The 26,665-nt window shown below is 50.6% G+C and overlaps 1 protein-coding gene across 1 annotated transcript in view; it reads left to right on the forward strand.

Moving 5' to 3' along the window:
* PLB1 (phospholipase B1) overlaps positions 1-26,665 on the forward strand; it is a gene marked incomplete at its 5' end in the record, with an annotated part of 123,289 nt that overhangs the window by 54,249 nt on the left and 42,375 nt on the right. Inside the window, 16 exons of the mRNA XM_082672605.1 lie at positions 4,477-4,535; positions 6,299-6,372; positions 7,882-7,925; positions 10,963-11,071; positions 14,261-14,312; positions 14,656-14,736; positions 15,912-15,977; positions 16,327-16,415; positions 18,417-18,498; positions 21,154-21,258; positions 21,369-21,464; positions 21,689-21,760; positions 22,850-22,888; positions 23,455-23,515; positions 24,356-24,414; positions 25,367-25,440. Coding sequence (XP_082528731.1) covers positions 4,477-4,535; positions 6,299-6,372; positions 7,882-7,925; positions 10,963-11,071; positions 14,261-14,312; positions 14,656-14,736; positions 15,912-15,977; positions 16,327-16,415; positions 18,417-18,498; positions 21,154-21,258; positions 21,369-21,464; positions 21,689-21,760; positions 22,850-22,888; positions 23,455-23,515; positions 24,356-24,414; positions 25,367-25,440 — 1,162 coding nt within the window. The remainder of the gene's footprint in view (positions 1-4,476; positions 4,536-6,298; positions 6,373-7,881; positions 7,926-10,962; positions 11,072-14,260; positions 14,313-14,655; positions 14,737-15,911; positions 15,978-16,326; positions 16,416-18,416; positions 18,499-21,153; positions 21,259-21,368; positions 21,465-21,688; positions 21,761-22,849; positions 22,889-23,454; positions 23,516-24,355; positions 24,415-25,366; positions 25,441-26,665) is intronic.

Raw genomic sequence — 26,665 nt, forward strand, 5'->3', positions numbered from 1 at the left:
ATGATGTGTTTATCAACTGCTTTCAAGGTGGTGGACAGTTTGTACCAGAAAATGTTTAGCTAATCAGCCACACAAATGTAATCTTATCTCTAAAGAGTTCTGTCCCCAAGGAGAGCAATTGCTAAAGTGCTTTGCTGTGGTTCCAGGCTGTGTCTTTATCATATACATAATATTAACAAAGCTCAAATCAAGGTCTCCAGAATGTCAAACCAATGAAATGTGTGTTGGGTTCTATTTGAATAAGATCCCAGCTGAGTCAAACTCCTCCCATCTAGACTTGGTTCATTTGGTTTATTATCTCTTACAGGCCGTTCCTTACAGAATGACCAACAGAAAACCACCCCTCCCAACATACCCACCAATCTACACGTGTATACACACACGCGTAGATGTGGACGTACACGAGTGCGCGCATATATGTGTGTTTCCTTTCTGCCTGCTACAAATTTAGGAGACAGGAATGGCCAGTTTCAGCTGCCCCTTTAGCAAACTGCAATGTGCTTTCAAAGCAAATCTATCCATCTCTTCCACATTTTACCAGCCTCAAAGATGTCCCCTAGCCTTGACACACCAGTTAGTGTTCACAGAATTCACTGTATTACACATCATGGCAACAAGAATACGGTGATTGACTGTCGCCATCAGGAGCTAAAATAAACCGTCTAGAGTTGAAGGGAGGAGGTCTTATTTTCCATTTTGTTGCCTTTTTTACCCAGAGCCTCATTTCTTTGAGAAGAGGTCATTTGAAAGTTCTCAGGCTTGGCCCCGTCGATGTGTGCTAATGTGTGCAGCTGGCTTTGTGATTTGATAATGTTCTTCTAACCACATAGGATTGGGCCCACCCCAGACCTACTAAATCAGAAACTCCGAGGGTGGCAACCAACCATCTGTGTTTTAACAAGCTCTCAGATGATTCTGATGCATGCTCGAATTTGAAGACCACTAATCTCTATATTTTGCATACACACATTCACAGCTATGCATGTGTTACTTTGCATGCTGTCATAGGGAAGAGGCAGGGACTTTTCCTTTTCCAATGAGAGGAAATCCTCAGTGGGACCAGCAGTTCCACATCTGCAGACAGCATGGAAGTCAGGTAGACAAGACGTCTCCGTGGAAGGAGGCAAGACCTAGAGATCTCTTTGAACATTGATCCCACTGACTGTTAACACAGCTTCCCATGCAGGTGTGATTATACACCATGATTTGGATGTTGATGAGTGAAGCAGGCTATATGTAGCCTGCTGGTGTCGAAAGCATCTTGTTCTCTGTGTTTTACTGCCCTCGTTATAGAGTTACTTGGTAAAGAAGGGCTGTCGAGAGAGCCTCCTGGCAGACAGATTTCAGTTTATCCATCTTAAGCAGTGGTCCACTGAAATGATGGGTTTCTTTCCCCACTGAAGTAGTGGGTCACCCTGTGGTACAAATGCTCTATTAGGCTTCTTCCAAGGCTGAAAGCTAATTGACAAGTTACTGCAACATCGCGCTGCTAGAGACCATGAAAGGCACATCTGAGGAAAGATGGAGCTGTGTCAAAGTTGGAGTGACTATGGGAGGAGGTGCCCTGGGGGAGTGGGAGGTGAACTTGTGATTTGAGGGGACAGAGCCACATATGGCAGAAGGAATTTAAGTGTGATTCCCAAAATGCACTTGGATTCAAGTCCGTATGTATATAAGGTAAAGGGGTAGATAGATATAGGACAGGCGTATATATGCAAGTAAATATATATATGTATATGTATGTGTGTATGTGTGTGTATATATGTGTAATATTCATGTTAAGCTCCTAAATTGTTAGCCAGGCATAAAAGGCCTTTGGCCCTAACATACATTTCCAATGTTATTTTTTTTTTAATTGAAGTATAGTTGATTTACAGTATTGTGTTAATGTCTGCTATACAGCAAAGTGATTCAGTTATACATATATATATATAGATACATTCTTTTTTTAATATTCTTTTCCATTATGGTTTATCATAAGTTATTGAATGGTCCTCTGTGTTATACAGTAGGACATTTTTGTTTATCCATTCCATATATTGTATAATAGCTTACATCTGCTAACCCCCAACCTCCCACTCCATCCCTCCACCAACGCCTGCCCTCTTCGCAACCACAAGTCTGTTCTCTATGTCCACAAGGCTGTTTCTGTTTCGTAGATAGGTTCATTTGTGTCATATTCTAGATTCCACATGTAAGTGATATCATATGGTATTTGTCTTTCTCTTTCTGACTTACTTCACTTGGTATGATAATCTCTGGTTGCATCCATGTTGCTGCAAATGGCATTATTTCATTCTTTTTTATGGCTGAGTAATATTCCATTGTATATATGTACCACATCTTCTTTATCCATTCATCTATCGAAGGACATTTAGTTTGTTTCCATGTCTTGGCTATTGTGAATAGTGCTGCTATGAACATGGGGGTGCATGTATCTTTTCAAATTAGAGTTTTGTCTGGATATATGCCCAGGAGTGGGATTGCTGGATCATATGGTAATTTTTTTTCTGAGGAACCTCCATACTGTTTTCCATAGTGGCTACACCAACTTACATTCCCACCGTATGTATAGGAGGGTTCCCTTTTCTCCACATCCTCTCCAGCATTTGTTATTTGTAGACTTTTTAATGGTGGCCGTTCTGACCGGTGTGAGTTGGTACCTCATTGTACCATTTGATTTGGCATTTCTCTAATAATTAGCGATATTGAGCATCTTTTCATGTGCCTATTGGCCATTTGTATTTCTTCTTTGGAGAAATGTCTATTTAGGTTTTATGCCCATTTTTTCGATCTGGGTTGTTTGTTTTGTTGTTGTTGAGTTGTATGAACTGTTTGTATATTGTATATTTTGGAAATTAAGTCCTTGTTGGATGCATCGTTTGCAAATATTTTCTTCCATTCTGTAGGTTGTTTTTTCATTTTGTTTATGGTTCCAGTGTTATTTCTTGTTAGTCTCCTTCCCATGCCCTTCACTTAAGTCAAACTGTACAACTATCCGTTCTTTATGGACGTCACACGATTTACCACACCGCATCCTTATCTCATCATATCCTGAGTTCAGACATGACCTTCTCCATGTGGCCTGCTCTAAACTCTCCTCCCCCACCACACACACACCTCTGAGGGTAAATCATTCCTCCAGCTCCTGAACCTCTTATCACTTTATTACCTCCCATAGAATTCATCAGCCTATAAGTTATTATAACTATGGATGTTTCTCATTCCCTGCTTATCCTGCGAGCTTCCTGAGCACATTCTCCATTTCTGACCACGGTTTTGTCCCCAGGGCCCCCAGCCACTGCTCGGTGGCCAATACGTTTGTCATACAAGTAAGTAGCTGCTTAGCCACATCATAGCACATGCCTAAACTCAAGAGATAAAATAGTAGCAGGCTATGGAAAACAGTTTGGGGTTTCCTCAGAAAGCTAAACATAGGATTATCCTATGGCCCACCAAGTTCCACTCCTTGGTATATACCCAAAATAATTCAAAACAGGCATTCAAATAAAGACTTGTATATGAATGTTCATAGCAGCACTATATACAGTACCCAAAAGATGGGACCAACCCAAATGTCCATCAACAGATGAAGGAATAGGAAAATGTGGTATATCCACACAATGGAGTATTAGTCAGCCATAAGAAAGACTGAAGTATTTGCACCTGCTACAGCATGGGTGAATCTTGAAAATATTAGGCAAAGTGGAGGAAGCCAGACACACAGGTCACATTTTATGATTCCATTTACGTGAAATATCCAGTATAGGTAAATCCATGGAGAGGAAGCAGATAGTGGTTGCCATGGGCTGGCGGGAGTGAGGGATGACTGCTTAGTGGGTACAGGTCTCTTCTGGGGGTGATGAAAACGTTTTGGAACTAGATAGAGGTCATGGTTGGACAACACTGAGAATGTACGAAGTGCCACTGAATTGTGGACTTTAAAATGCTTCCTTTTATGTGATGTGAACGTCACCTTGATAGTGGTTGTCATAGTGTTTTTAAAAAACAGTAGTATAAAGGCGTTTCCCTTTTCCCTTCATAAAAACCGAGCTGATTTTTTTCTAATACGATGGTATAATATTTTATCCCAACTATCAACAGATCCTAGAATGGATGAAGTATGGGTTTCACCTCCACCACAATCCCCTCCTTACTCCCAGATCATGTCGCCAGGGGCTGTTTCACGCCCTGAGAGTAACTGCCCACCTGTGGCATCAGGTTCACCCAACAGCAGCAGACACCTCTCCGAAAGTGGGGCCACCTTCCAGCTCCCGAGCCCTGTGTCCAGGCGCCCCACGGAGGAGACTGGCAGTCAGGCTCCACGGCTCCTACTGCTGAGGTTTAGGGCAAGGATGGCCTTTTAATATCTTTGTCCAAGCTGAATTGTTCTACTTTGTCTCAGTTTTCCTGGAAGACGCTCCTTTGCTTTCAGAGGAGACAAGAAGCCCACCGTCTGTTCATCTTTGTTTTCAGTTCACAGGCTGAAGCTGGCTGACATCAAGGTCATCGGAGCCCTGGGTGATTCGCTCACGGTGAGTTACTGACGGTGGAAGGAAGGGGCAGGAGAGGAGATGATCTTGGTTAATAGGAGAATCTCACTCCTGGACCTTAAGCGTTGCCGTCTCTGGTCCCAACCTCAGTCCCTCCCCACCTCCATGCCCACCCTGGAATCCGGCATTCCCTGGCCCATCGTGTTTTCCCACCTCCATTCTAACCTCATCCTTCCTCTCCTAACATGGGAATGAAGGAGAGAGCAGGAAGTGGGGGGACCCCAGAAGGAGCCCCTGAAATGAAAGTAACCTAGCCCAAACCGCACAGCCTGTCGGTGGTGGGGTGTAGGGCCCCTTCAAAGACCCGGTGCTTTGTTTTGTCCATGTAGGAAAGCGAAGGGAAGGTCCCAAGGGCAATGGGATGATGGGACAGGAACGAGTACTAATGGGGGAGGGGTGAGAAAACTGGGGTCCGTGGAAAAGACAGAGGTACTAACGATGACCCAGCCTATGTCTGCAGGTGGCTGTGGTGACCTCCCAGGCCCAGCAAAAAGCTATCCAGAAAAAGCAGAATCAGGTCCTTAGAGAGCCAGGGTAGGGGGGCTCTGAAGCTCTCGAACTTCAGGTCCACAGTGACTCATTACAGAGGAGTCCAGCTGCTGTTCTCTGGATCAGTAGAATTTTCCCTCAAATACCAGCTGACACCTTTCATGTCTGTGGCCTCTTCACATTGATATGATCTCACTCAATATCCTCAACGAAATCCTGGGCCATATGACTCTCCTCAAACTGAAACCAACAAAGGAGGTGAAGCCGGTTGAAGCGAAGTGAGTACCGCAGCCAATAGCTTGTAACTGCTGGGTGAGGACAGGACTCCCAGGTCCTGACTCTGAGGCTAGAATTCTTTCCCTGCCCTGTAGCCGTCTCCTCCATGACCCCTCAGGTACTCTTCACCCCGAAGGCCCTATAGCTCCTAACCTTCTGGGAAGGACAGGCAGCACAGCTCATCCCAGCCACTTCCTGCTGGGTGTGGCCTGACGCAGCTGGAAATGCCCTGGCTGTCCAGTGGTTAGGACTCAGCGCTTTCACCACTGTGGCCCAGGTTCTATCCCTGGTTGGGGAACTAAGATCCCAGGAGCCGAGGCATGGCCAAAAAAAAAAAAAAAACACAAGAAACAGAATCAGCCCAGCTGTTCAGGACTACCTGGGGAGGCAGCAAGGCTCCTCTCCTGGAGGCCAGCCTCCCCCACAGGCTGCCTGGGAGGCTAGCCCTTGGCATGACCTTTGGAATGGCTCTGCTGGGAAATAACGTGCTTTAGGCAACGGACGTGCACCTGCAGAGTGTGTCAGGGTGTGGTTTTAAAAGACCCCGCTCTTTCTTTAGCTGAGGAGTAGGTACGTGGCGTTTCATTTTAATTTTTCCAATTGTACATATGTGAGACCTATTCACATCAAAGGATTACAGGATACTTCTCTTTCTGATACAGTTCACGACTTAAAAAATGAGGAAAATGGGGCCCTGAAATGTGTCCTCTGGAAAACTGTACACTGCAGTATAATTTTCAGAGCGCTTCTGCCAGGCTAGGGTCCGGGCAGGGTTTCTTAGGGTGAGGCTGCCCTTGGAGGGCCCCAGAATTCCCAGTGGGAAGTAGCACTCGTTTCTGACGAGGCAGGATGCAGGTCAAGACGTGGTGCTCTCAAGACGCTAGATTCTAAAGTGCCGGACATTCCGGCCCAGCCAGGACGAGAACACAGACCCTCTGGTGAGCAGGCAAGGAAATCACCCCCTTGTGGTTCCCTTTCAGGCAGGTAATGGGGCTGGATCCAAGCCTGGGAACGTCCTGGACGTCTTTACTCAGTATCGAGGTCTGTCCTGGAGGTAAGTGCAGGCGTGGCAAGGCCCAGAGACGCCCCGTCGCAGGGCAGGGGAGGACCCCTGAGCATGTAGAAAACAAGTTCTCTAGCAGAAGGATGAGTCAACCTAGTGCTTTTCCATGAGAAATTTCTAGGTTTAATTTAAGGAAGGTATTTATCAGCTTCCCCAAACCAGATATTCCCCCAAAACAAGCCAGGACCTGAGCAGGAGTTTAGGAGAAAAACTACTCAGACGTTTGGGTTGGAAAAGTTTGGGCTTGCCTTTCTCCCTCTGGGCAGTCACCTCAGCAGGAGGCAGCAGCCTTCAGAACCCGGGTTGTGTAGGAGCCCCAGCTGCCCTCTCTGTGTGACCTTGGGTAAGTTATTCAACCTCTCTGAGCTGGTCTCATCTTTGACACAGAGACAATAATACTGCCTTAGCATTGCCGCGAGGCTTACAGAGAATTTAAATGCCCAGCACAGTGCCTGACACAAAGGTAGGTGTAAATGGTAGCTGGGATCACTATTAAAGGGCCTTCATTTTACAGATGATGAAGCACGGCTCAGAGAGGGCAAGTAACCTGTCCAAGGTCACACAGTCAGATGGTAAAAGAGCAAAAGGTAGAGTAGATGGCTCCTGACCCCTAATGCAGCACACCCCCCATCATGTGTATTTTGTGCAGGCTTGTTCTTGCTCTGCCTGTAGTCAAACCCAGGCAGCCCCAGGCTGCGGGGAGCAGCGCTCCTGCTTCACCTCTGCTATGAAAGCCCAGCTCATGCCAAGCGGGAGAGGGCAGGTTCGGTGTTCCCTCAACCTGGAATCCAGCATCTCTGGCACCAGCTTGAACCTGAGCGTTGAATCCCTGGCATCCTCCCTGGCGATGCTACACAGAGTTAAACCCCAGACGTTTTGAGAACCTTTGAAATGTTCCCAGACATACTTGGCAGAGAATGAGGGGATATGGAAAAGTAGGGAATCCAATCAACTCTGGAATGCTGCTTATTGTCATGCCTAGAAACCCATCCAACTTTGATTTCCTTGGAATTTTAGAAGCGGCTCAGAAGATGGGTTGCTCTCTAAAAGATACCCTTTAAAAACCGGGTTTTCCCCAAGCCAAACAGGACGAGAAACATGAAGGCAAACTTTTTTTTTTTAATAATAATAATGCACAGCTGCAGTGGCTAGTCGGCGCTGGGCTGGGCTCTGCATCCAGGGAAGGGCCATTTCCCCTTTGGAAGATGGGGCTGAAGAGGCCCACTTAATTCCCCTGCCTCAAGGTCAAAGCTCAAAGTCAGCCATGACGGTTTAAGCCAGTTTTTTGTTTGGACGTTCTGGTTTGTGGGGCAAAGGAGAGAGAAGTTGCTGTATTCTGGTTTTTCAGTTTTTATACAAAAATAATGAGGAAAGGGCAAGCCCCAAGCCCCCAGGGTGTTTCTCAGAAGGAGCAAGGTCTGTCTTGGTGGTGTCTGAGGTGTTTCAGCGTCGCTGGCCGTTTTAACCTTCATTTTCTTTTTTGTCCCCACGACGACGCAGCGCTGGCGGCGATCAGAACCTCAGCAGCGTCACCACCTTGCCCAGTAAGTACGCGCTCCCGGGGGTCCGAGGCGGGCTCGCCGCCGCCCTGCGCGTTTCTGCAGCTCTCCCTGGCGGCGGCCGCGGGCTTGGCAGGGAAGGGTGGCAGGAAACAGCAGCGTTCGGCAGGGGTCGCTGCTTCCCCGAGGCGGTCGCCCTGCTCTGTTGCTTGAGAGCGATTAAAGCCTTTTTTTTTTTTTTTTTTTAAGAGAAATTGTATTTGTCCGAGGAAGGAAGAGAGTAAGAGGGAAAGAATGCTCAGGCCAACCCTTAGTGCAAGTTATTATTAAGAAATGATTGAAGAAGGAAATAAAGGAAACCCATGTTTGCTTTGCCTGTCATTCAGAGCAGAACACCTTTCGGGGAGGCGTTGATCTAGGCTTGGGCTGTATTACGCACCACTGCATACAAAGACGTTGAATTCCTGGTGTTGGTTTAGGAAACGCTGCTATTGCAGCAGTGATGATGAAATTACCTTGTTCAGGCTCTGCAAACACAGCCATATTTGGGGTGCAACCTTTTCTTTAAATTACTTCATCAACAACCTGTTCGGAATGATTTTTTTTAAGCCTGACTACATTCTTTGAATGGTCTTATTCATCTTTTTATTCTCCTTAGTGCATGCACAGTGCTTGTTCTTAAAGTACGCGTACAAAAAAATGTTACAATTGAATTATTTTCCCTTAAAATCTTCTGGCTAACGATTTTGCCTGAGAGGAATTTAATCGGTCCCATTCTCATTTACTTTTCTCGTAATTATCCCTCTGTAATATATCTTTAGCAGCTAAGAAATTATTTGAGCTTTAAGTCACCGAGACTTTGATGATAAAGGTGGTTTGATCGCCACATGGGCAGAACTGGTTGGATTTCATGCGTGTTATCTGTTCTTGCTATTTGCAAATCCTGTTGATTTTAAGTAGGTACAGTTCTGTGGCACGAGTACTTCCCATCTTCCTTATTTCTAGGTCCACACACAAGAGCTAGGAATAAGCTCCGCCATCTCTAGCAGACGATTTGGGTTGCGTTTGTGAATGTAATTGGGCTATGAGCTGGGCCAGCATACACAACTTGCTGGGCTTTCTGATTCCCATGCTATTGTGGTTGATAACATGATTGGAAATCATCTGACTCAAGATCTTTCACTAAAATGATTTATAAAATATTAAGACAGCGTCATCTGGGTGGACGCCCTGACACGCTTAGCCCAGCGGTGGAACATTGCCTGTTCAGACTTCCTTACCAGAGTTGTGAAGACAGATTGGCTGTAGGGACTGGATAATTCATGGAGAAATAATCACGTGGCAATGTGTTGGAAAGCTTATGAGAACATAGGGTCAGAACAGAACCTCGGTTCAACTCCCTATTCAATGTAATCCAGCAAATACAGCCGTGCTGGGTGCTTGGGAAACAGGAGAATGAGGTGAGGTCCCTGCCCTGATGACATCACTGAAGTCTCTTTAGGGACACGTCTCCCTAAAGACAGACATGTGTACCAATAATTATAGCCATGTACAAAGTTTAGGGGAAAATAAATAAGAAGGCTGTTACCCTGCCTTTTGAAAGAGGGCTTTAAGAACTGGAATTCATCGGATAAGAAAAGGGGATTGAATGTTCCTGGCAGAGGTAACTGTGTGCACCAGCAAGTTCTTGTCCTGTCCAATGAGCAGTGCCTTCTGTGACATTCCTGATAGGTACCTAGCTAGCCAATGCTGGATGCTTCCAGTAATGGGGAGTCTGGGACAATCCCTTCCGTTTTCAGATAGCTCGAGTGATCTCGCAGCTCTTCCTTCTATTGAGTAGATCAGAGTAATTGCCATCCATTGGTACAATGTCCCCAGAGCCACAAGGAATGAGTTCAATCCATCTGTGTTGTGTAGGCCCTGTAGCAGTGCTTGGTTGGAGAGAGTGCTCTGCTGGATGGCATGATGCCTGAAAGTCCTGACTGATACCTAGCCAGTTCCTTTCCCACATCCTAGTAGATTGTAGGTCTGGGGAAAGTACCCTCTAACACGAGCTGAGAGATCAGGTTCTAGCCTAGGATTCTATTCTTAATAATGTATGACTTTTAACAGTTCTCCTAACCTTTCTGAACTTTAAGTTCTTCTTAATTCAGTGCATAAACGTTTATTGAGCCCATGCGAGGCTCAGGGCTGTATACAGACCCTGCTCTCAGGAGTTTTCAGCCAAGCTGGGGGGGGGCTGCAGAGTGAAAAGTGTAGCTCCAGCATGGTAAAGGCATTAGAATGTGTGAGATTGAAAAGATGGACCAAATCAGCGAGCAATTAGACTGACCAAGGTGGATGGTGGGAAGAGAGCCTAAAACTCGGAAATGAAAGAGGAGACATAAGTATAGAAATAAAAAGGATTATGAGAGAATACGTTGAACAGTTGTAGCCATACAATGGAATATTATTTGCCAGTAAAAAAGAATGAAGTACTGATACATGCTAAACATGGATGAACATTGATAACTTGCTAAGTGAAGGAAGCCAGTCACAAAGGACGTGTTGTATTGTATGGTTCCATTTATATGAATGTCCAGAATAAGGAAACCCATAGAGATAGAAGGTAGATTAGTGGTTGCCATGGGGCTGGAAGAAATGGGGAGGGACCACTAGTGGCTACGGAGTCTCTTCTGGGGGTGATGAAAATGTTCTAAAGTTTATGGGGTGATGGTGGCACAACTGTATGAATGTACTAAAAGCTATTGAATTGTACTTTAAATTGGTGAATTCTATGTTATGTGACTTATATCTCAGTAAAGCGATTACATATTTAGAGAAAAAAGCAAAGCACCCGAGAGCAGCACCTTAACCAGACTGGCATTTATCCAGCACTAATTCATCGAGCGCCCTTGTGTGCCGCACACGTGGTCCGGCATCAGCCTGCTGGACGTTTTGTTTTGGGGGCCAAGCGAACAGTAAGGGTGAGGGCTGTGGGGCGGGCGCTCTGCTTTGTCGCCAGCACCCCCGGCACTTACCAAAGGAATCTGAAGATTGCCTTGGGGCAGTGATGACGAACATCTTTTCCTTATATTTCCAGACATCCTCCGGGAATTCAACCCTTCCCTGAAGGGTTTCTCTGTTGGCACTGGAAGAGAAAACAGTCCTGGGGCCTTCCTAAACCAGGCCGTGGCAGGAGCCCGAGCTGAGTGAGCAGTGGAGCCTTGCGGGTGAACCACACGGGTCCCCGGGAACTTGGTCGGGGGCTTAGCCTAGACCAGGGTGTATGGCTAAAGGCTCCGGATTTGGTCCAGGGGGAGGATCTGAGGGTCAAAGGCTGGACTGGACGGGCTCTCTTGGGGGTGTCCTCTGCCGTGGGACGCGGAAGCCTGCTGGCTCACCCACCAACCATGCCCCCAGGAGCTAGTCACCGTTGATTCTGATGCCAGGTACATGCTTTGAGCAAATTCCTTTGCCTCGTCTGTAAACCTTATGTTCACATAAGACAGCAGCCGTAGGTGGACTCACGGAGCCCCAAGTCTCACCACTCTGTTAATGCTCCGTCTGTCGTGTCACCTTCTCCCTCTTCCTCAGACTTGCTTTGCAGGAGGCTTTTTCAGGCTCCATGCTTTGCATCCTTCCTGGTTCATGGGAAGAGCACCAGTCCTGGGGCCAGCGGGAGTGGGGGAGTGTGTGAGTCTGAGCCCTGGTTTCTCCCCTGGCCTCTCTAAGCCTTAGCCTCTAAGAGATGGGGCTGAACCTCTCCCATGCGCCGGCTGGGGGGCTCAATGCCGTGTTTTTCGGTGTGTTTTTTTAAACATCTTTTATTTCTTTAATGTTGTATCTATCTGTTTATTTATTGGCTGCGTTGGGTCTTCGTTGCTGTGCACGGGCTTTCTCTAGTTGCGGCGAGCGGGAGCTACTCTTGGTTGCAGTGTGCGGGTTTCTCATTGCGGTGGCTTCTCTTGTCGTGGAGCACGGGCTCTAGGCCCGCAGGCTTCCGTAGTTGTGGCACAAGGGCTCAGTAGTTGTGGCACACGGGCTCTAGAGCGCAGGCTCAGTAGTGGTGGCGCATGGGCTTAGTTGCTCCGCGGCATGTGGGATCCTCCCGGACCAGGGCTCGAACCCGTGTCCCCTGCATTGGCAGGCAGATTCTTAACCACTGCGCCACCAGGGAAGCCCTCAGTGCCATGCTGAAAGTGAAAGTTCTGGTGAGCTGTAAATAGCACAGACAGGGTGGTGGTCCCAGCAACAGTGCAGCAGGGCTGCAGGACCCACCTGGGGTAAACTGTTAGCGAGCAACAGGACCACTGAGTCGTGGGCCAGAGGCACTGGATGGAGGGTTCCAGAGAGCGGGGTCAGCTTTCCTGGGTCCTACAGCTCCATTTCTCCCCACCATCCCAGAACCCTGAGTACTTCTTTGGGTTTGCTGCCAGTCAGAGAACCAGTGAGTGCCACATCCAATGTAGGAAAAATAAATGGAAAGGTCCTTTTTGTTTCTTAGTCCTCTATTTTTCCAGAACAATCACGAACTTTACTGTGTAGTTCCTAGGGATTCCTATGTTTAGGTTCCTAGATCCCCGACATCATTCTCCCAGCTCTCAACACCATCCTGAATCTACGAGTCCCTGACTAGAGTAAATCTTATTTATTCAGGACAGGAAAGGGGACAGATTATCTGAAGCAGAGATCATGCGAAACCTAATAGGTTTTATAATGAATTCGGTGGCTTCATTTTCCTTTTGGTGGGGCGGGGGTGAAAGGCTACAGAGTTACTGCTTAAAATTTTAGGCTTACGTTAATATTACCTTAATCTTGCTTTTTTCCAAGCGTATTTCAGCTGGTGGTGTAAGAGGAGAGGCAGTTCTAAGCATGATTAGGTCAGGAAGGCATCCAAGAATGAAAGCTTAGCTGAAAGCATAAATGTAATGAAAAATGGAGTGTGATTCACATGGCCCCGATTTCTTCCCTGATTTCCCCAAGGCCTTGGGGCTCGTTCGTGTGAGTCATTTATTTGTCCAAGCATGTCCTGTGTTGTAGGGAAGAGTTGGGGATTATTATTCCAGATTATTATTACTATTCCCCTTAAAGATGAAGAACCTGTAGCCCAGAGAGATGAAGTGGCCTGAACAAATGCCTTATCTCGACCACGTGGTCTGTCATCTTTGTGCCCCCAGGCTTTACCACAGGTCCACTAATGACCCTTCATGTGTATATAGCCGTGTGCAGTTACATAGTACCCTCACGTTTGTTATCTCTTGTGTTCTGAACAGTGACTGTGAGATGGACAGAGCAGAGGCTCAGATGCCCATGTTTTCTGAATGATGATCTTGAGGCTCAGAGCGGCCAAGTAATCATCCAAAACTCTGGTCCGTAGAAAGAACAGCAGCCCTGCTAACTTCAGAGCGATAGATGAGGAAACTGAGGCTCAGAGAGGTGAAAGGGTTTACCCAGAGTCTCCACCCAGGTGATCTGATTCCTAGCCTATTATGACTAAGAGCAGGCCAGTTGGGCTAATACTTAAGAGAGGAAGAGGGTGACAACTAATGTTTCCTGCTGAGTCCTGTGCCAGGGACTTTAGTGATGGTGATGGTGGTGATGGTGACGATGGTAGAAATAATTCAATGGGTTGTTTCTAATATGGATGTTTACCGTGTGCTCTTTTAAGTTCTTTCTGGGCACCTTATTTAATTCACCCAACATCTCTGTGAAGAAGGTATGCTTGTCATCCCCATCTTCCAAAGGAAGAAACTGAAGGTTTGCAAGGTTAAGTACTTTGCCGAGGTCTCACAGCTGGTCAGGGGTGGAAGCAGGATTCAAACCCATATGCTGCCTGGCACCAGGAGTGGCTCTTACCCCACGGGGCTGCTTGGCTCGTCTCTACTAAGACCCATTAAGATGGGGGGGGCGGTTATCTCCTATCTTTTGGATGAGAATTTAAGTCACATTCCCACAGTTAGCAAGGGGCAACTAAATGTCACACCCAGGTGTGTCTGACTCAACCATGTCACGTTGAAAGTGAGGGCACCCTTGCGGCTGAGGTCTTGGCACCTGCAGAGATAGCCATGTGTGGCATGGAACACTCATAGGCAGCCCTCTGTTTGTCTTGAATGAGCCTGGCTTGGAAGAGAAAGAAAACTATGAACTCCAATACACCAATCAGAAAACAGTCCCGCTAACAGTCACCCCCTCATATGTAGGGTGCTCTGCCCTTCCCAAGGCACACTCACGACTCCCACCCCCAGCAGAGACTGAGTGGGGAAGGAGCTGTGTGACAGGGCATGGTCTTCAGTCCAGTTTTCCTGCTACATATTCCCGATTTCTCTGCTAAGTCCCCTCCCGACCCCGGCTTCACAGCCCCCGCTGGTCACATGACTTCTTCCTGTGTGTGCCTGCAGGGATTTACCTGTTCAGGCCAGGAGGCTGGTGGATCTGATGAAGAATTACGAGGTAAGTCTAGGGGAGGTGGCACCTGAGACCACTTGAGGTAGGATGCCCAGAGGAGGGAGTGGGTGGGAGGATCATAGAGACAGAGAGGGTCAGCTCTGGGGTGGGGGTGGGGGGGACAAGGCACATGGGAATCCAGAGAGGCCACCTTTAAAACAACAACAAATGATTTAGCATCTGTGACCTCTGACCTCAGGACCCACAAACCAAAGAGCAGAAATGATTAATGTCCCCACTAAACCCTCCTGTGTGTGAGGACCCATCCCTACAGCATTCAGCTCTTTGTATTTTCCTGGACTTGACTCTGGAGCAAGGCTTTTACTTGTTTGTTTCCTGTTCATCTCAGGATATAAATTTTCAGGAAGATTGGAAGATAATAACCCTGTTTATAGGAGGCAACGACCTCTGTAATGTCTGCAAAGACCCGGTAGGTCTCCAGGCCCTCACCCAGGACTCCTCTGGGAAGGATTTCCACCCCGGGTCGCTGGAGCAGTGCAGCTGGGTTGGAACTCGGCTGGCAGTCGGGCATGGACCCAGCCTGGGCAGTGTATCCGGGGCCACACAGACACCGAAACACAGGCTCTGTCTGTGATGAACTCACACTGCCAGGGCAGGGAGGTACAGACAACTCACCATCCTGAGGTGTTTCTAGAGCTGGTCTGGGGTCAGAACTGCCGTGGGATTTGGGGGGCTGGGGGAGGGAGGGGCGGCGTCAGAGGTTTACAGAGAGCAGGAGACTTTCCAGTTGGGCCAGACACATGAGAAGCTTTGTCGGTGGTGGGTCTAGCTGTGGCCTGGGAGCACCTGTCCCAAGGGGTGACCCTGCCCGCCAGACCCCTCAAGGCCTGTCTTCCTGGCATCAAAGTCACCAGGGTCTGGGGGTTTCAAGCTACAATGCGAAGGGCCCACAGTGGGGCCTGGGGGCTGCTGGCTGCCAGGGTGGGGCGGGGCGGGAGGTGGGACCATGGGTCCCTCCCCCACTTCCCTTGAGGCTTTGATCCAGTTGGTAGAGCAGGCTCTTGGCTAAATTTCATTCAGACACTGGGTTCCACTGCTCTTTTAAAAAGTTTGAAGACCACAAGTATCGAGATCAGGGGAAATCACCATTAAAATGTATTTATGCTTGGTGGGGGGGTTTGCAGGACCCTCTTCCCCTCTCGTAATCTCCTTACGTGATTTGATCGAGCTTTCGCTTCCCAGGCACTTGAGGTTCCATCAGAAGTGATCAGCCCCTAGGACCAAACAGTGTTCAAGCTGTAGGAGATCTTAGAGGTCCCCTGCTCCGACACCCCAGTTTAGAGGGGCCCAGAGGTGTGATGTGCTGTGGCGAAGGCCCCACATCTAGTTGACGTGAAGTGGATCCAGAGCTTTCCGTAGCTCCATGCAGAAGAAAGAGTGTTTCCCTGAGGGTCACAGCCTTCACCTCAAGCCTGAGGACCGTGGGGTGAGGGTGGAGGCGAGGGCCCCAAAAGATAGCCTGTGTTTCAGTGTTGCCCATTCTGCCTGAAATACAGGGAGGAGGGGACCCAGGAGAGGAAGTGGTCCTGGTCTACCGAGAGGTGGGGCGATGAATGGGGCTAGAGACATTTCCTCTTCCTGCAGGTCCGCTATTCTCCACAGAAGTTCGTGGACAACATCGGGAAGGCTCTGGATATCCTCCATGCCGAGGTACAGAGGCCAGGCCACACGGCCTCTGGGCAGCTCAGCCGCAGGCTTCCTCCTTGGGCCTCAGTCTTAGCCTGGAGGCAGCTCTGGCTTCCTGCGGAGACCTCCCTGCCAGGTCCGCTTCTCCTGGAGACCAGCGCAGACCGTGCTGTCAGTCCTGGCCCCAGCAGCCTGAACATATGCGTCAACAGGGAGCTGGGGGTCGGGGGGGAGAGGGGTGAAGGCTGTGGCTGGGGCCAGATGAAAGGCCACAGACCTGAAACCCAGCAGGAGACACCGGCCCCAGCCCCAGGTGAGAGGCTGGAGCAGCCTGGCCTCGATCCTCTTGGGGACGGACCTTGCCTTTGCTCAGGCGCCTCGGGCGTTTGTGAACCTGGAGACCATCAGCCTGAGGGAGCTGTACCAGGAGAAGCATGTCAGCTGCCCGCGGCTGGTCCTCCGGTGAGTTGGAAGCTCTCCACCTATTCCTGAAAAAGCCATGGGACCCTCAGCAGAGAGTGACTCTGGTTAGTTAGAAAAACCGAGGGCAGGAGTGTGAGGAGTGCTAAGACCCCGTGGTCTAGCCTGGAGGAGACACCCCAGGACAGCCTTCCCGTACCCTCGGAGTTCATGCGTTTGCAACCCAACGTGCTGCTATTGCCAGACAGCTCAGGACACCCTTCGGTCCTCCAGGGAGGGAAGAATAAAACATGACGGATGGAACGAGCCTCTGTGGGCCAGTCTCACTGGCCACCGATAGGGCCTCCTTCTAAGTGTGCCCTGCCCCCTCCCAGAGGCCCAGCTCCAGGACAGAAGGGGCCTCTGTTCAGCATGGGTGCTCCAGGCTGGGCATTCAAAAAGATAGGGCTATTGTCACTTTCTAAAAGACAGGGTGGTCAAGTCAGAATCAGCATGGTCTAGAGGACGGTCTTATCCCCCGCCAGCAAGAGCCCGAGCCCTGGCCCCGAGAGGCCGCCTTCATGCCCAGCCTTCAGAGCCAAAGATGGCTCCCCTGCTAATGTTACCCAGGAGCCTCAGGAATAAGACGTCCTTCTACCCCAAGCGTGAACCGTTCCTTCCTGCAAGGTCGCCTCCGGACCATTAGCCCAGATCACAGTGGCTGTGCCCCCCACCCCCTTTCTCCCTTCCCCAGCTCTGTAGAGGCCTCCACCACTGCCCTGAGCGCATCACGGGATAATGGCCCGTGTGCCTCTCCCCCCAAGCCCTGAACTCTGTGTCCGAGTCACTGCCAGCACGGTGTAGGGGCTCTGTGGCTGTTTGCTGAATGACTGAATGAATAATTCACAAGGGCCAGATTTGCTCTGGGAAGTGAAGGGGTATCTGGGCTGTTCCCTGGAGATCCATGCCAAACCAGCCCTGGGGGCCTTGACTGACAGGTCCCCTGCGGAAGGCCTGGGGATGCTGTGGGCAGCGGGAGGATGACTGCAGGGTGACACATGCCTGTTAGCACAGCTGGTGTCAGGCGTGCTATTTTCGGCTGCTGACTCATCCCCTACTCCCACTCTCTCCAGTCACTGGGCCCCACGGGGGGTTCAGCTTGTTCATTCCGTTTCAGAGCAGCTCACCCAAAAGTCTGTGGCTGCCCATCACTGCAAGGTCTTTAGACAATTAAAGCTAAAGGTTCAGAGTCCAACCTGGAATGGCCAAGTCCCTGGCTGTGGGGTTAGGAAGACTCAGGGTCACCTTGTCCTGCCACCTCTCCAGTGCCCCGCACTCCCTGGCTCTCAGCTGTCCTGCCTCAGTGGCTGTGCTTTCCTTGGTGGCCCTGAGTCTATGCTGAGCCATCCTCACTATTATCACCTCCTCCCCCTGGACCAAAAGCCCAGATCTGCAGGTTGGCTAGTCAGGGCAGAGATGCGGACTGGACAGAAGCAGCTCAACTAGGGATTAAGAGCTCAGGTTCAGACCAGGCAGACTTGAGTTCAAGTCCTGGCTCCCACACTCAGCATCCGTGTGACCTTGAGAAACTACTTAACCATGCTGAACCTCAGTTTTCTCATCTATAAGATGGGGATGATGAAAATACATCTTCTAGAATTGCTAAGAGGATTAACCAAGTGAATACCCATAAAGCTCTTCGCACAGTAAACATTCAGTGTGTGTTAGCATTGTTATTATTGTTGTCACTGTTATTTAAAGGAGGCATGCCTCATCTGTACCACACTGTTATCGAGCATTCATAAGGTAACGCAGCTCCGTAAAAGTCACTCCTGCAGGTGTCAGACGATGTAACTACTTCATTTTCATGGGCAAATCCAGGTCTGGGAAATTTTCTTCACTTCCATCTGGTACAGTTGACAGGTTAGCCAGCCAGGGCCCTGTTAGCACAGGCTTCTGGTACCTCCGAGTTAAATATATTCTGAATCTCAAGCCAACGCTTCTGCATCGTGCACTCAGCCGGGGGTCCTGGTGGATGGGGCATCTCTTTGGTTTGGCCTGCAGGAAACTGTGTCCCTGTGTCTTGAAGTTTGATGATAACTCAACAGAACTTGCCTCCCTCATCAAAGTGAACAAGAAGTATCAGGTAAGCCGGGAAAGGGTTCCAAGACTGCACAGCAACTGCTGTGTGGTTTCATCCCTCTGCTTAGAAAACCAACAGACACTTAGGTTATGTTGACCCCGACTGTGTGTGATGTTACCACTGACCAGTTTGCAGATTTTAATACTTCCCCCTGACCCCCGCCGCAAGACAGCAGGTTCAATGTATTTGATTCAAGTTACAGAGCCGAGTCACTGAACACACGTCACCAAATCTCAGTTCCCGGCCTTACACGAAAATGAGTATTTCCAATTGTCCACGGAGAATGAGTATGAGGCTCTGACTCCTGGGGACGGGGTTGGGGGAACTCTTGCCGCCCAAGAGAGTCTGGAGGATTCAGTGAGAGAACATGCATTCCCTCTGCCCTCCCCTTCGGGGGGGAACAGGTGTTATTGGGGTGCACAGGGAGAAAGAAAGTCAGCAGATGCTCTCCCAACATCCTGTGGGGTGTTCCTTTTAGGCCTTCCTCCATCAAATCTTTGACCAGAGCAGCTGACTCCCTTGACTTTCTTGAGTTCTCCCCCAAATAATCATCCAGTCACTCGAGAGAGCAGTGGTAGTCTCCCAGCTCTTCTGAAGGGGGCTGCAGACAGCTTCCAGGGTGCATCCATCCTTCAAGTCCATGGACTCCCTGGAGCAGAACCCTTCCCTGCAGCCTCTTTCAAGGCAGCCGTATCTGCCAGCAGTGTCAGGGCTCAGGGGAATGAACCTCTGTTCATCGTCCTCTGAGGCCATCCCCCAGCCCTGTGGGTGACTCCCCAGCTGCACTTCCTTCTGCCGTGAGCAGGTGCCTCTGTCTCAGGTGAGGAAGCCCATGCCTCACCAGGAGAGGGAAGGCAGCCGAGGTTATGGCCACGAAAGCAGACCTTTTCCAGGTGCGGTTTGGGTACAAGCAACAAGCGCTTATGCGATTCTGGTTAATTTATTATTTATTATTAATCCAGATGTATTATTTAAGCAGAATGCCTGGAAGAGCTAAGGTCAGAGGCCAAGCCACCAGAAATGGCAAGTCTTGGAATTCTAGGAGCCAAGCCATGAGAATAAAAGTCAGGCCAAGGAACTAGTCCAGTGGAGACACCCTGGACACCACTGTCACTGCTCTTCTAGGACCTGGATGCAGCTGCCACCCCCAGCAGAATGGATTCTGTGCTGTCACTCTGCCTTTCTATCGCTAGCTTCCAAACCAAAGCCTGAAGCGGGAGCATCTACTGGGGGACACGTGGGCACGTGTGAAGGGCATTGGGAAAGCCAGCATCTGGGTTTCTCACCTTCTGCAGTGCAAGTCAGGCTGGTCTTCACACAGTGGATTTTTTTTTTTTTAATATAGGAAGTGGGTCCAGATGCTGGGCAACTAAAGAGAAGGAGGACTGTTCACAAAAATGGCCTTCACTGACCTCTGTAGATTGGCCAGCTGTTGTTCCCAGGTCTGATCTTGGTTACCATGGAGACCCTGATCTAGCATCCTGGACAAGCTCACAGCTCAGCCACATGACGCCGTCATGCCCTCTCTCTGAATCCTCTGACTCTCTACTTCCTGCTGAAGCTATCATTCCATCCTTCTCCTTGGAGGTGCTCATTGCTGTTAATAACCACCGTGTGCTAGGCATTCTCCACACTATTTCCTTTATTTCTCAAGAGGTGCGAGGCTCCACTGTGAGCCATTATGGCTGACCCACGGAGGCACTAGCAGCCCTGAAAGGGACTTAGGGATGGCCCAGGCCTCGGTGAACATCCTCCACTTACAGATGAGGAAATAGAGGTCCAGAGAGGGAAAGCATCTTGCTGAAAGTCACACACCTAGTTAGCGGTATTGCACCTTCTGCCTTCCTCAAGGCTCTGCGTGTAACTGGAAGAGACTCCCCCCAGGAGGTCAGAGGTGAGGTATCCCCAGCATGTGGACTCTTTTTCTGGCTGACCCTGGAAAAAGACGGTGTTCTTGATGTCATGATGTCTTCTGAAGTGACTGCTGTAATGTTCTGGGTGTGGAAGCCTGACTTCCCCCCGCCAGCCAAGGTCCTGGTCCAAATGATGGAAACCCGGCAAGCAGTGAAATGGCAGAGTCTGGGAGAAGTGGGAGCCAGAACTGGGGTAACTCGTCCTTCTGGAACTGAGCCCAGGTGGAAGCTATGAAAGTAACAGCTCTGTTACCTCCTAGACGGATCTGAGAATCTCAAGTGTGCACACACAGGAGCACACGTGCTCACACTCACTTCATGCGTGAGTGATATAAATAGGCATTAAACGTCATTGTTGATTCACCTTTGATTTTCTGAACACATGTAGGACAGAAATAAATGTAAGTGTTCTCCAAAAAAGTCATTTAATCAAATTTGTACTCACCCCACTTCCACCCTAGTCTTTAATCAGAAGCTTTAAAAGAGGATCAAACTGATGGACTTGGATTTTTCTTTTTTCCCAGCCTAGGTCAAATAGATGCAAAGGCAGCAGAGGTTAGGGGCAGGGGTTGAGATAAAGCCTGATCTGAAAAGTAGCTGGCTCCTGCCTGATCAGTTGGGATTTTGCTGCAGGTTGATTTCACTCAAAAGTCAGACTGTTTAATTCTGCAGTGGAGAAAGAGTTCCCAAAGACCGGGCAGATGCAGAGAGAGTCTCCTGACCCCTGTCCCCCTTCCTCCTGCAGGAGGGGACTCACCAGCTGGTCGAGAGTGGGCGATATGACACAAGGGAAGATTTTACAGTGGTCGTGCAGCCGTTCTTTGAAAACGTGGCGATGCCAAAGACCCCGGTAGGGCCTCATGTATAAGTGGGAGCCACAGGTGTGCCCAGCTGTCTGAGCACCATTTGTGTTATGCGACGTCCCTATAACACAGCCCCTCTATTCTGTCCTGTGACCAGGAGGGGTTGCCTGACAGCTCTTTCTTCGCTCCTGACTGTTTCCACTTCAGTAGCAAGGCTCATGCCCGCGCAGCCCAGGCCCTGTGGAACAACATGGTAAGAGGACCGAGGTAGGAAAAATTATTCTCCTTCTGATAGGAAAAAGATTCCAGGAAGCTTTCAGAGGCCCATCACTCAGGCTGTGTGATTCCCTGCACAGCGATGACGATAAAGCCCATGTCCTCCGTCCCGCCCTCCCTTCTCCGGCCTCACCCTGCATCCTGGCTTTTCCATTCTTGCCACCCCTTTCTCACTCTGCATCCTCCTGCTTCTTGGTTTAGCTGGAACCTGTCGGCCAGAAGACAAGAAGGCATAGGTTTGAAGACAAGATCAATATCACATGTCCCGACCAGGTACAGTGAAGAGCGCAGCCTTGCCAGGGGTCTACCTAAAGCCTCTTTCCCAGCCTTTCGAAGTCTCTCATTAACGTTTCTCAGTTCCTTCCATCCCAGCTTCTCACCCCCACCCCCAGCTCTGTTCACCTACCCACCCATTCCAGACTCCAGTTAGCCATCCACAATGCCCCATCTGATTGGGCCGTGAAGGGTGATAGCCAGTGGCCGGGAGACCCTAGAGCTCGCCTCTGTCTCTCCATGTCCCAGCAAGCCCTGGCATAAGTCTGCACACGGCTGTCTCCAGCTGGGCAGAGGGACATGGCAGGACCAGCCAGATCTCATTTTGAAGGCCAGGGGTGGGGAGGACCTCAAGGGCGGGAAGGGACAGAGGATACCCCATCTCCACAGAGCCACTGTCCCCATGGTAGGATGGAAAGAGTGAGGGGCTGAGACCTAGAAGAATATCTTCTAGGATGGAGGTGGGGTTTGGGGGTGGGAGGTCCATTGGAAGCCGGAGCTAAGAAAGCAGACATTCAGCAGAAAGGCAAAGCAGATCTCCGAGTTCATTCACAAATGATCAGAGAGATTCTTGGACCTTTGCAGCTGCTCCCTCACCTCTGTCAGTTCCCCTAGATTCCCAGAGGGGTCCCAGGCCCGGCACGGGAACCCACTGATCTGGGGTTTGCAGGGGGCAGGACCTCAAAGCGCCTGGCTTTTCTTGTCTGGGCGGGAGGCGCCCAGGCTGCTGCAGGGCGGGAGTGGCATGGTGTGGGAAGGGGTCCTGCGAGTAGGGGACATGCTCTTGTATTAGCAGAAAGGGAGGCTCTGCTGGGAAGGGGCAGCGTGGGGAAAGAGAGGTGACCCAGCCACCTCAGCCAGTTGGGTGGGAGGCAAAGAGCAGAGGTGCTCCTTCCTGGGAGCCGTGCAGGGTTTATTCTGGTTGTTCAAGAGGTTTGCAGAGACGGCCGGGTACGTCCTGGGAGGGAGCCCAGGGGTCAGCCTGGTGGCAGGGGGCTTGGGAACGTGGAAAGTGTTTCTGCGCACCGGAGCAGAGCAAGAGGCAAGTCAGCTTGCTGCGGTGGCTCACCCTCCCGCTTCCCCTCACAGGTCCGGCCATTTCTGAGCAGCTACAAGAACGCTGTGCAGGTACCTGCTTGTTGCTTCCTTTCGGCTCAGCCGCCAATGCAGTGGGCGGCCCCCGAGCTGGGACCAGCCCTGCAAGGCAGGGTGGGAATGTGGGCAGGTGCTCCCGATGGGCCGTCGGGGGGATTCACACTCTTCTGTGAAGTCCATCCACCTACACCTTCAGACAGTGGGGAGGGCAGGGGAGGAGCCATTGATAACAGCACAGATAGGGGGCCAGCCGGTCAACTCTCAGCCTCTCCAGACGTAAGTCAAGAGAAGCATCCCTCTCACAAGGCTGCTGCAGAAGCAGGGCTGGCATGTGGTGGGCTGGGTCGTTTCGTTGATGCCCTGATTTTTACACTGGATGGTGGGGGCCGTGTGCGGGGGTCTGAGCTAGGTTAGCAGATGGAGCCCAGCCAGATTCTCAGAATCACCCAGGGAGCCTTTTTCAGATGTCCTGCTAGGCCGTCCCCGGGGTAGGGCCCAGGGATCTGTGTTTGTTAAAGCTCTCTGGTGAGTCTGATGCCAAGCCAGCCTCTCTGGCCCCTGGCAACCCTGAGATTCTGGGATTCATTCTACACCCCTAGGGTCACGGGAGCCAGCTGCTGTGCAGTGACAGAGCCCCTTCTGCCTCGCCGCCCACCTCAGGTAAGCCCCCTGTGGCACGGCAGGACCCAGGGCCCCTCCACAAGAGCTCACTTGTGGCCAGGGCTTGCTTCCTGTCTGGCTGGTCGCCTGGGACGAGTCCCTGCTTTGTCCCTGTCTTCTGTAGTGAAGTCTGACCCAGCAGGACCCAAGGCGGCCAGGGTCCTTCCGATTCAGCCCGCCGTTGGGAGCACATGCGGAGTAGCCACAGGAGCGCCGCCCTCAGTGGCCCGGCCTGGGGTGTGACCTTGCCCGGGCCCGGAGGCGGGGTGTGTGGTGCCCAGGAAGGCCCCAGAGGGAGCCAGCTCTGCGGGTTGCCCTGCGGCCCCAGGCTCTGCAATCACTGCTGCTGCCTGCCATAGGGCTGGAAAGTTCCCTGGAGTCTTTGGAAGAGACTTGGGGGCAGGGAAAGACCCAACATGACTATTCCTCAGATTCTTGGTGGAAATCCGGAACCCAGCTCTAAATGGGCCGTGCGTCGGGCTCTGCACCGCATCTCGGATGGGCCAGCGGCCATTTGGTCACGCACTCAGGTCACAGCTGGTGTCCCACGTGACTGCTGGCACCAAAGTGGTGGGATCCCACTGTGCCCTAGCATCCCTTTCCTCCTCCCCCTCTCTCTCAGCACCTCTCCCTTCCCATAGGCCCAGGATCGTTTATTGTGCCTCTGATGGGGAAACTGTTTTCATCTAAGCTCTGCCTCTGTGGCGCCATGGACGCTCAGTCCTGCACAGCGGAACACACACGCGGGTCGTGTTTCTGGTCTTGCTTAAAGCAAGAAGCCCTGGACTCTGACTGCAGCTTCCTTCGCACAGACTCAAGTGTGTCTGTTTGTCTTTCCAGTGCACACCCTGAGACCTGCAGACATCCAAGTTGTGGCCGCTCTGGGGGATTCTCTGACCGTAAGGACACGTGGGCCCCACGTGGCTGGGGATGGCTGTGTCGGCTCCGGGTCCCCGTCCTCCTGACCCCAGGGCCTGCGCTCCTGGCCTCTGCATTATCCCACCCCTCCTTCCTGACTCTGTCAGTCTGAGTGCAGGACAGTGGTTTGATTTGGCAGCCACTTTCTCCATCAGGTGTGCGAGGGGGACTCTTTTTCAGGAGCGAACTGAATTGTCTCAGGCAGTAGAGGTTTGGAACACCTAATGTCACCTTTTGAACCATTGCAAAAATATGTCATTTTGACTCAAAAACTCTCCTAAACCTAATGTGGCTGCTCTTTTCCCTTGGGATTATACCTTACGAGCAGCTCCAGCCTTCACATCCATTTCCTCTTTGCCTCTGCCCCAAAGCAGGAAAGGCTCCACAGCTGTGGCAAAAGCTCTGCTCTTAAGCTCCAAGAAATGGGGCCATTGTACCATCCCCAGACAGCACTTTCTGGCAGCACGGCCAAGGCCGTGAGATTGGCCCACAGAACGTCCCAGAGGGAAAGAGGAGAAGTGCGAAGTGTATGAGAAATCTGCCCGCTGGGGCCCGCGCAGGCTATGGGCTCTTCCTTCCTGCGTGTGAAGGGCTTAGGAGCCGAATGCCGCTAATAATATTGTAAGTGTCTCACATTTATAAAGCACTTCAGAGGCTTCAAAACTGTGTTTGCAGCTATGATCCAATTTGCTCATCAAAGCAATCCTGTGAGATGAGCAGGGCACGGCCTCAGCTCCGTAAGGAGGCAGCTGAGATTCGAGGAAGCCACGCAGCCGGGGAAGCAGCAAACCCGGGCGTTCTGGCTCCCAGGGCAGCGTTCTGCTCACGCTACGTTGCGTGCGCGGAGAACACCTTGGGAAGCCCTGCATATACACAGCCTCCCTTTTCTCTTGACTTGCTGATTTTCCGGTGGATTTTGATGTGTTTTCAAAGGCTGGCAATGGGATTGGCTCCAAACCGAATGACCTATCTGACGTCACTACTCAGTACCGGGGGCTGTCATATAGGTAATGTTAACCCATGACCCCCTCCCACCCCATGCTCACCCGCAGAGATCGGCCGGGGGTTTGTCTCCTATAAATGCATAAATACCAAAGAGCAAGGACCAGGTCTGGAGGGGGCTTTCAGAAGGAAAACCTATATATTTCTGCCAAATGTAACAATTTGGTGAGTAGAGAGGGTATTTTACTGCTAATAACCCTTTCCTTTTAATTGTGCAGAAGGAGCACATCAGGGTACTTATCAGACTTCTGGGTCAACAGATCCAACATGAAATGCACCAGAAAAGCACCGAATCTCTGAGTCTTCACCTGCCCGTTTGCGTGTATATGTGCACACGTAGATTCTCCCATGTCTCTTGTTTACTGTCTGTATGTATCGATTCATGTTGTTTATTCATGTTCTGTAGCCACACCTCTGCCTTTATGTACGTGCACACGTCTGTACAGAAAACTCCGAAACGCAGCGCCCGCTTCAGGCAGAAACAACCGAGACAAAAATCACAACCAATAGGCGTTGCCGAGCCCCTCCCATGTGCCCGTATGATGGAGGCGGGTGGGTGAGAGGAATATATGGGAAGCACAGGCAGATGCTTATGCCCAGTTGGCAAGTGTTATTTAAAAATAAAAGATGCCTGAGTGCCACAGGACTATAGAAGAGGGAACACCCAGCCCTGCCAGTTGGGATAGGAGGGCTTCCCAGAGAAGGTGGTAGCCAGTTGCGCCTTGAGAGATTAGCAATTTGGTAGGCGAGAAAGGGCATTCCAGGCAGGAGGTAAGAAAGCTTAAGACGTGTCAGGAAAGTGGTTGGATGTGGATATTCTAAAGTTTCTTTCTTTCCTGATAAAGTTCTTGTTTACGAACCCTTCACAGTCATTGGCGATTAGCTCAGGATTCAAAACCACTAGAACACGGCCTACCACAAGAGGGCAGAGCGCTGATGAGAGGCAGGACAGCTCAGGCCGGCCCCCTCCCTTTCCTTCCGAGAGGTTCAAATGAAAGGTTTCTTCTAAGAAAGCGAGAGGGAACGGAGTGGGGACGACGAGGACAGTGCCAGAGAGAAAGTTTTTCCCGGGTGAGAGAAAGGCATCCTCACTCAGCCAGGAGCCACCCACAGAGAGGATCCAGGGCGTGGGTAACGTGAGGACATCACCCTGCCTAGAGCTGAGCCAAAGGCCTCGCAGCTCCCGAGGTCCCACACACCCTCCGCCAGGTGGGGGGTCTCTACCGGGCT

This window comes from Grampus griseus (genome assembly GCF_964374135.1).
Source record: "Grampus griseus genome assembly, chromosome: 15".
In the NCBI taxonomy this organism is placed as follows: domain Eukaryota; kingdom Metazoa; phylum Chordata; class Mammalia; order Artiodactyla; family Delphinidae; genus Grampus; species Grampus griseus.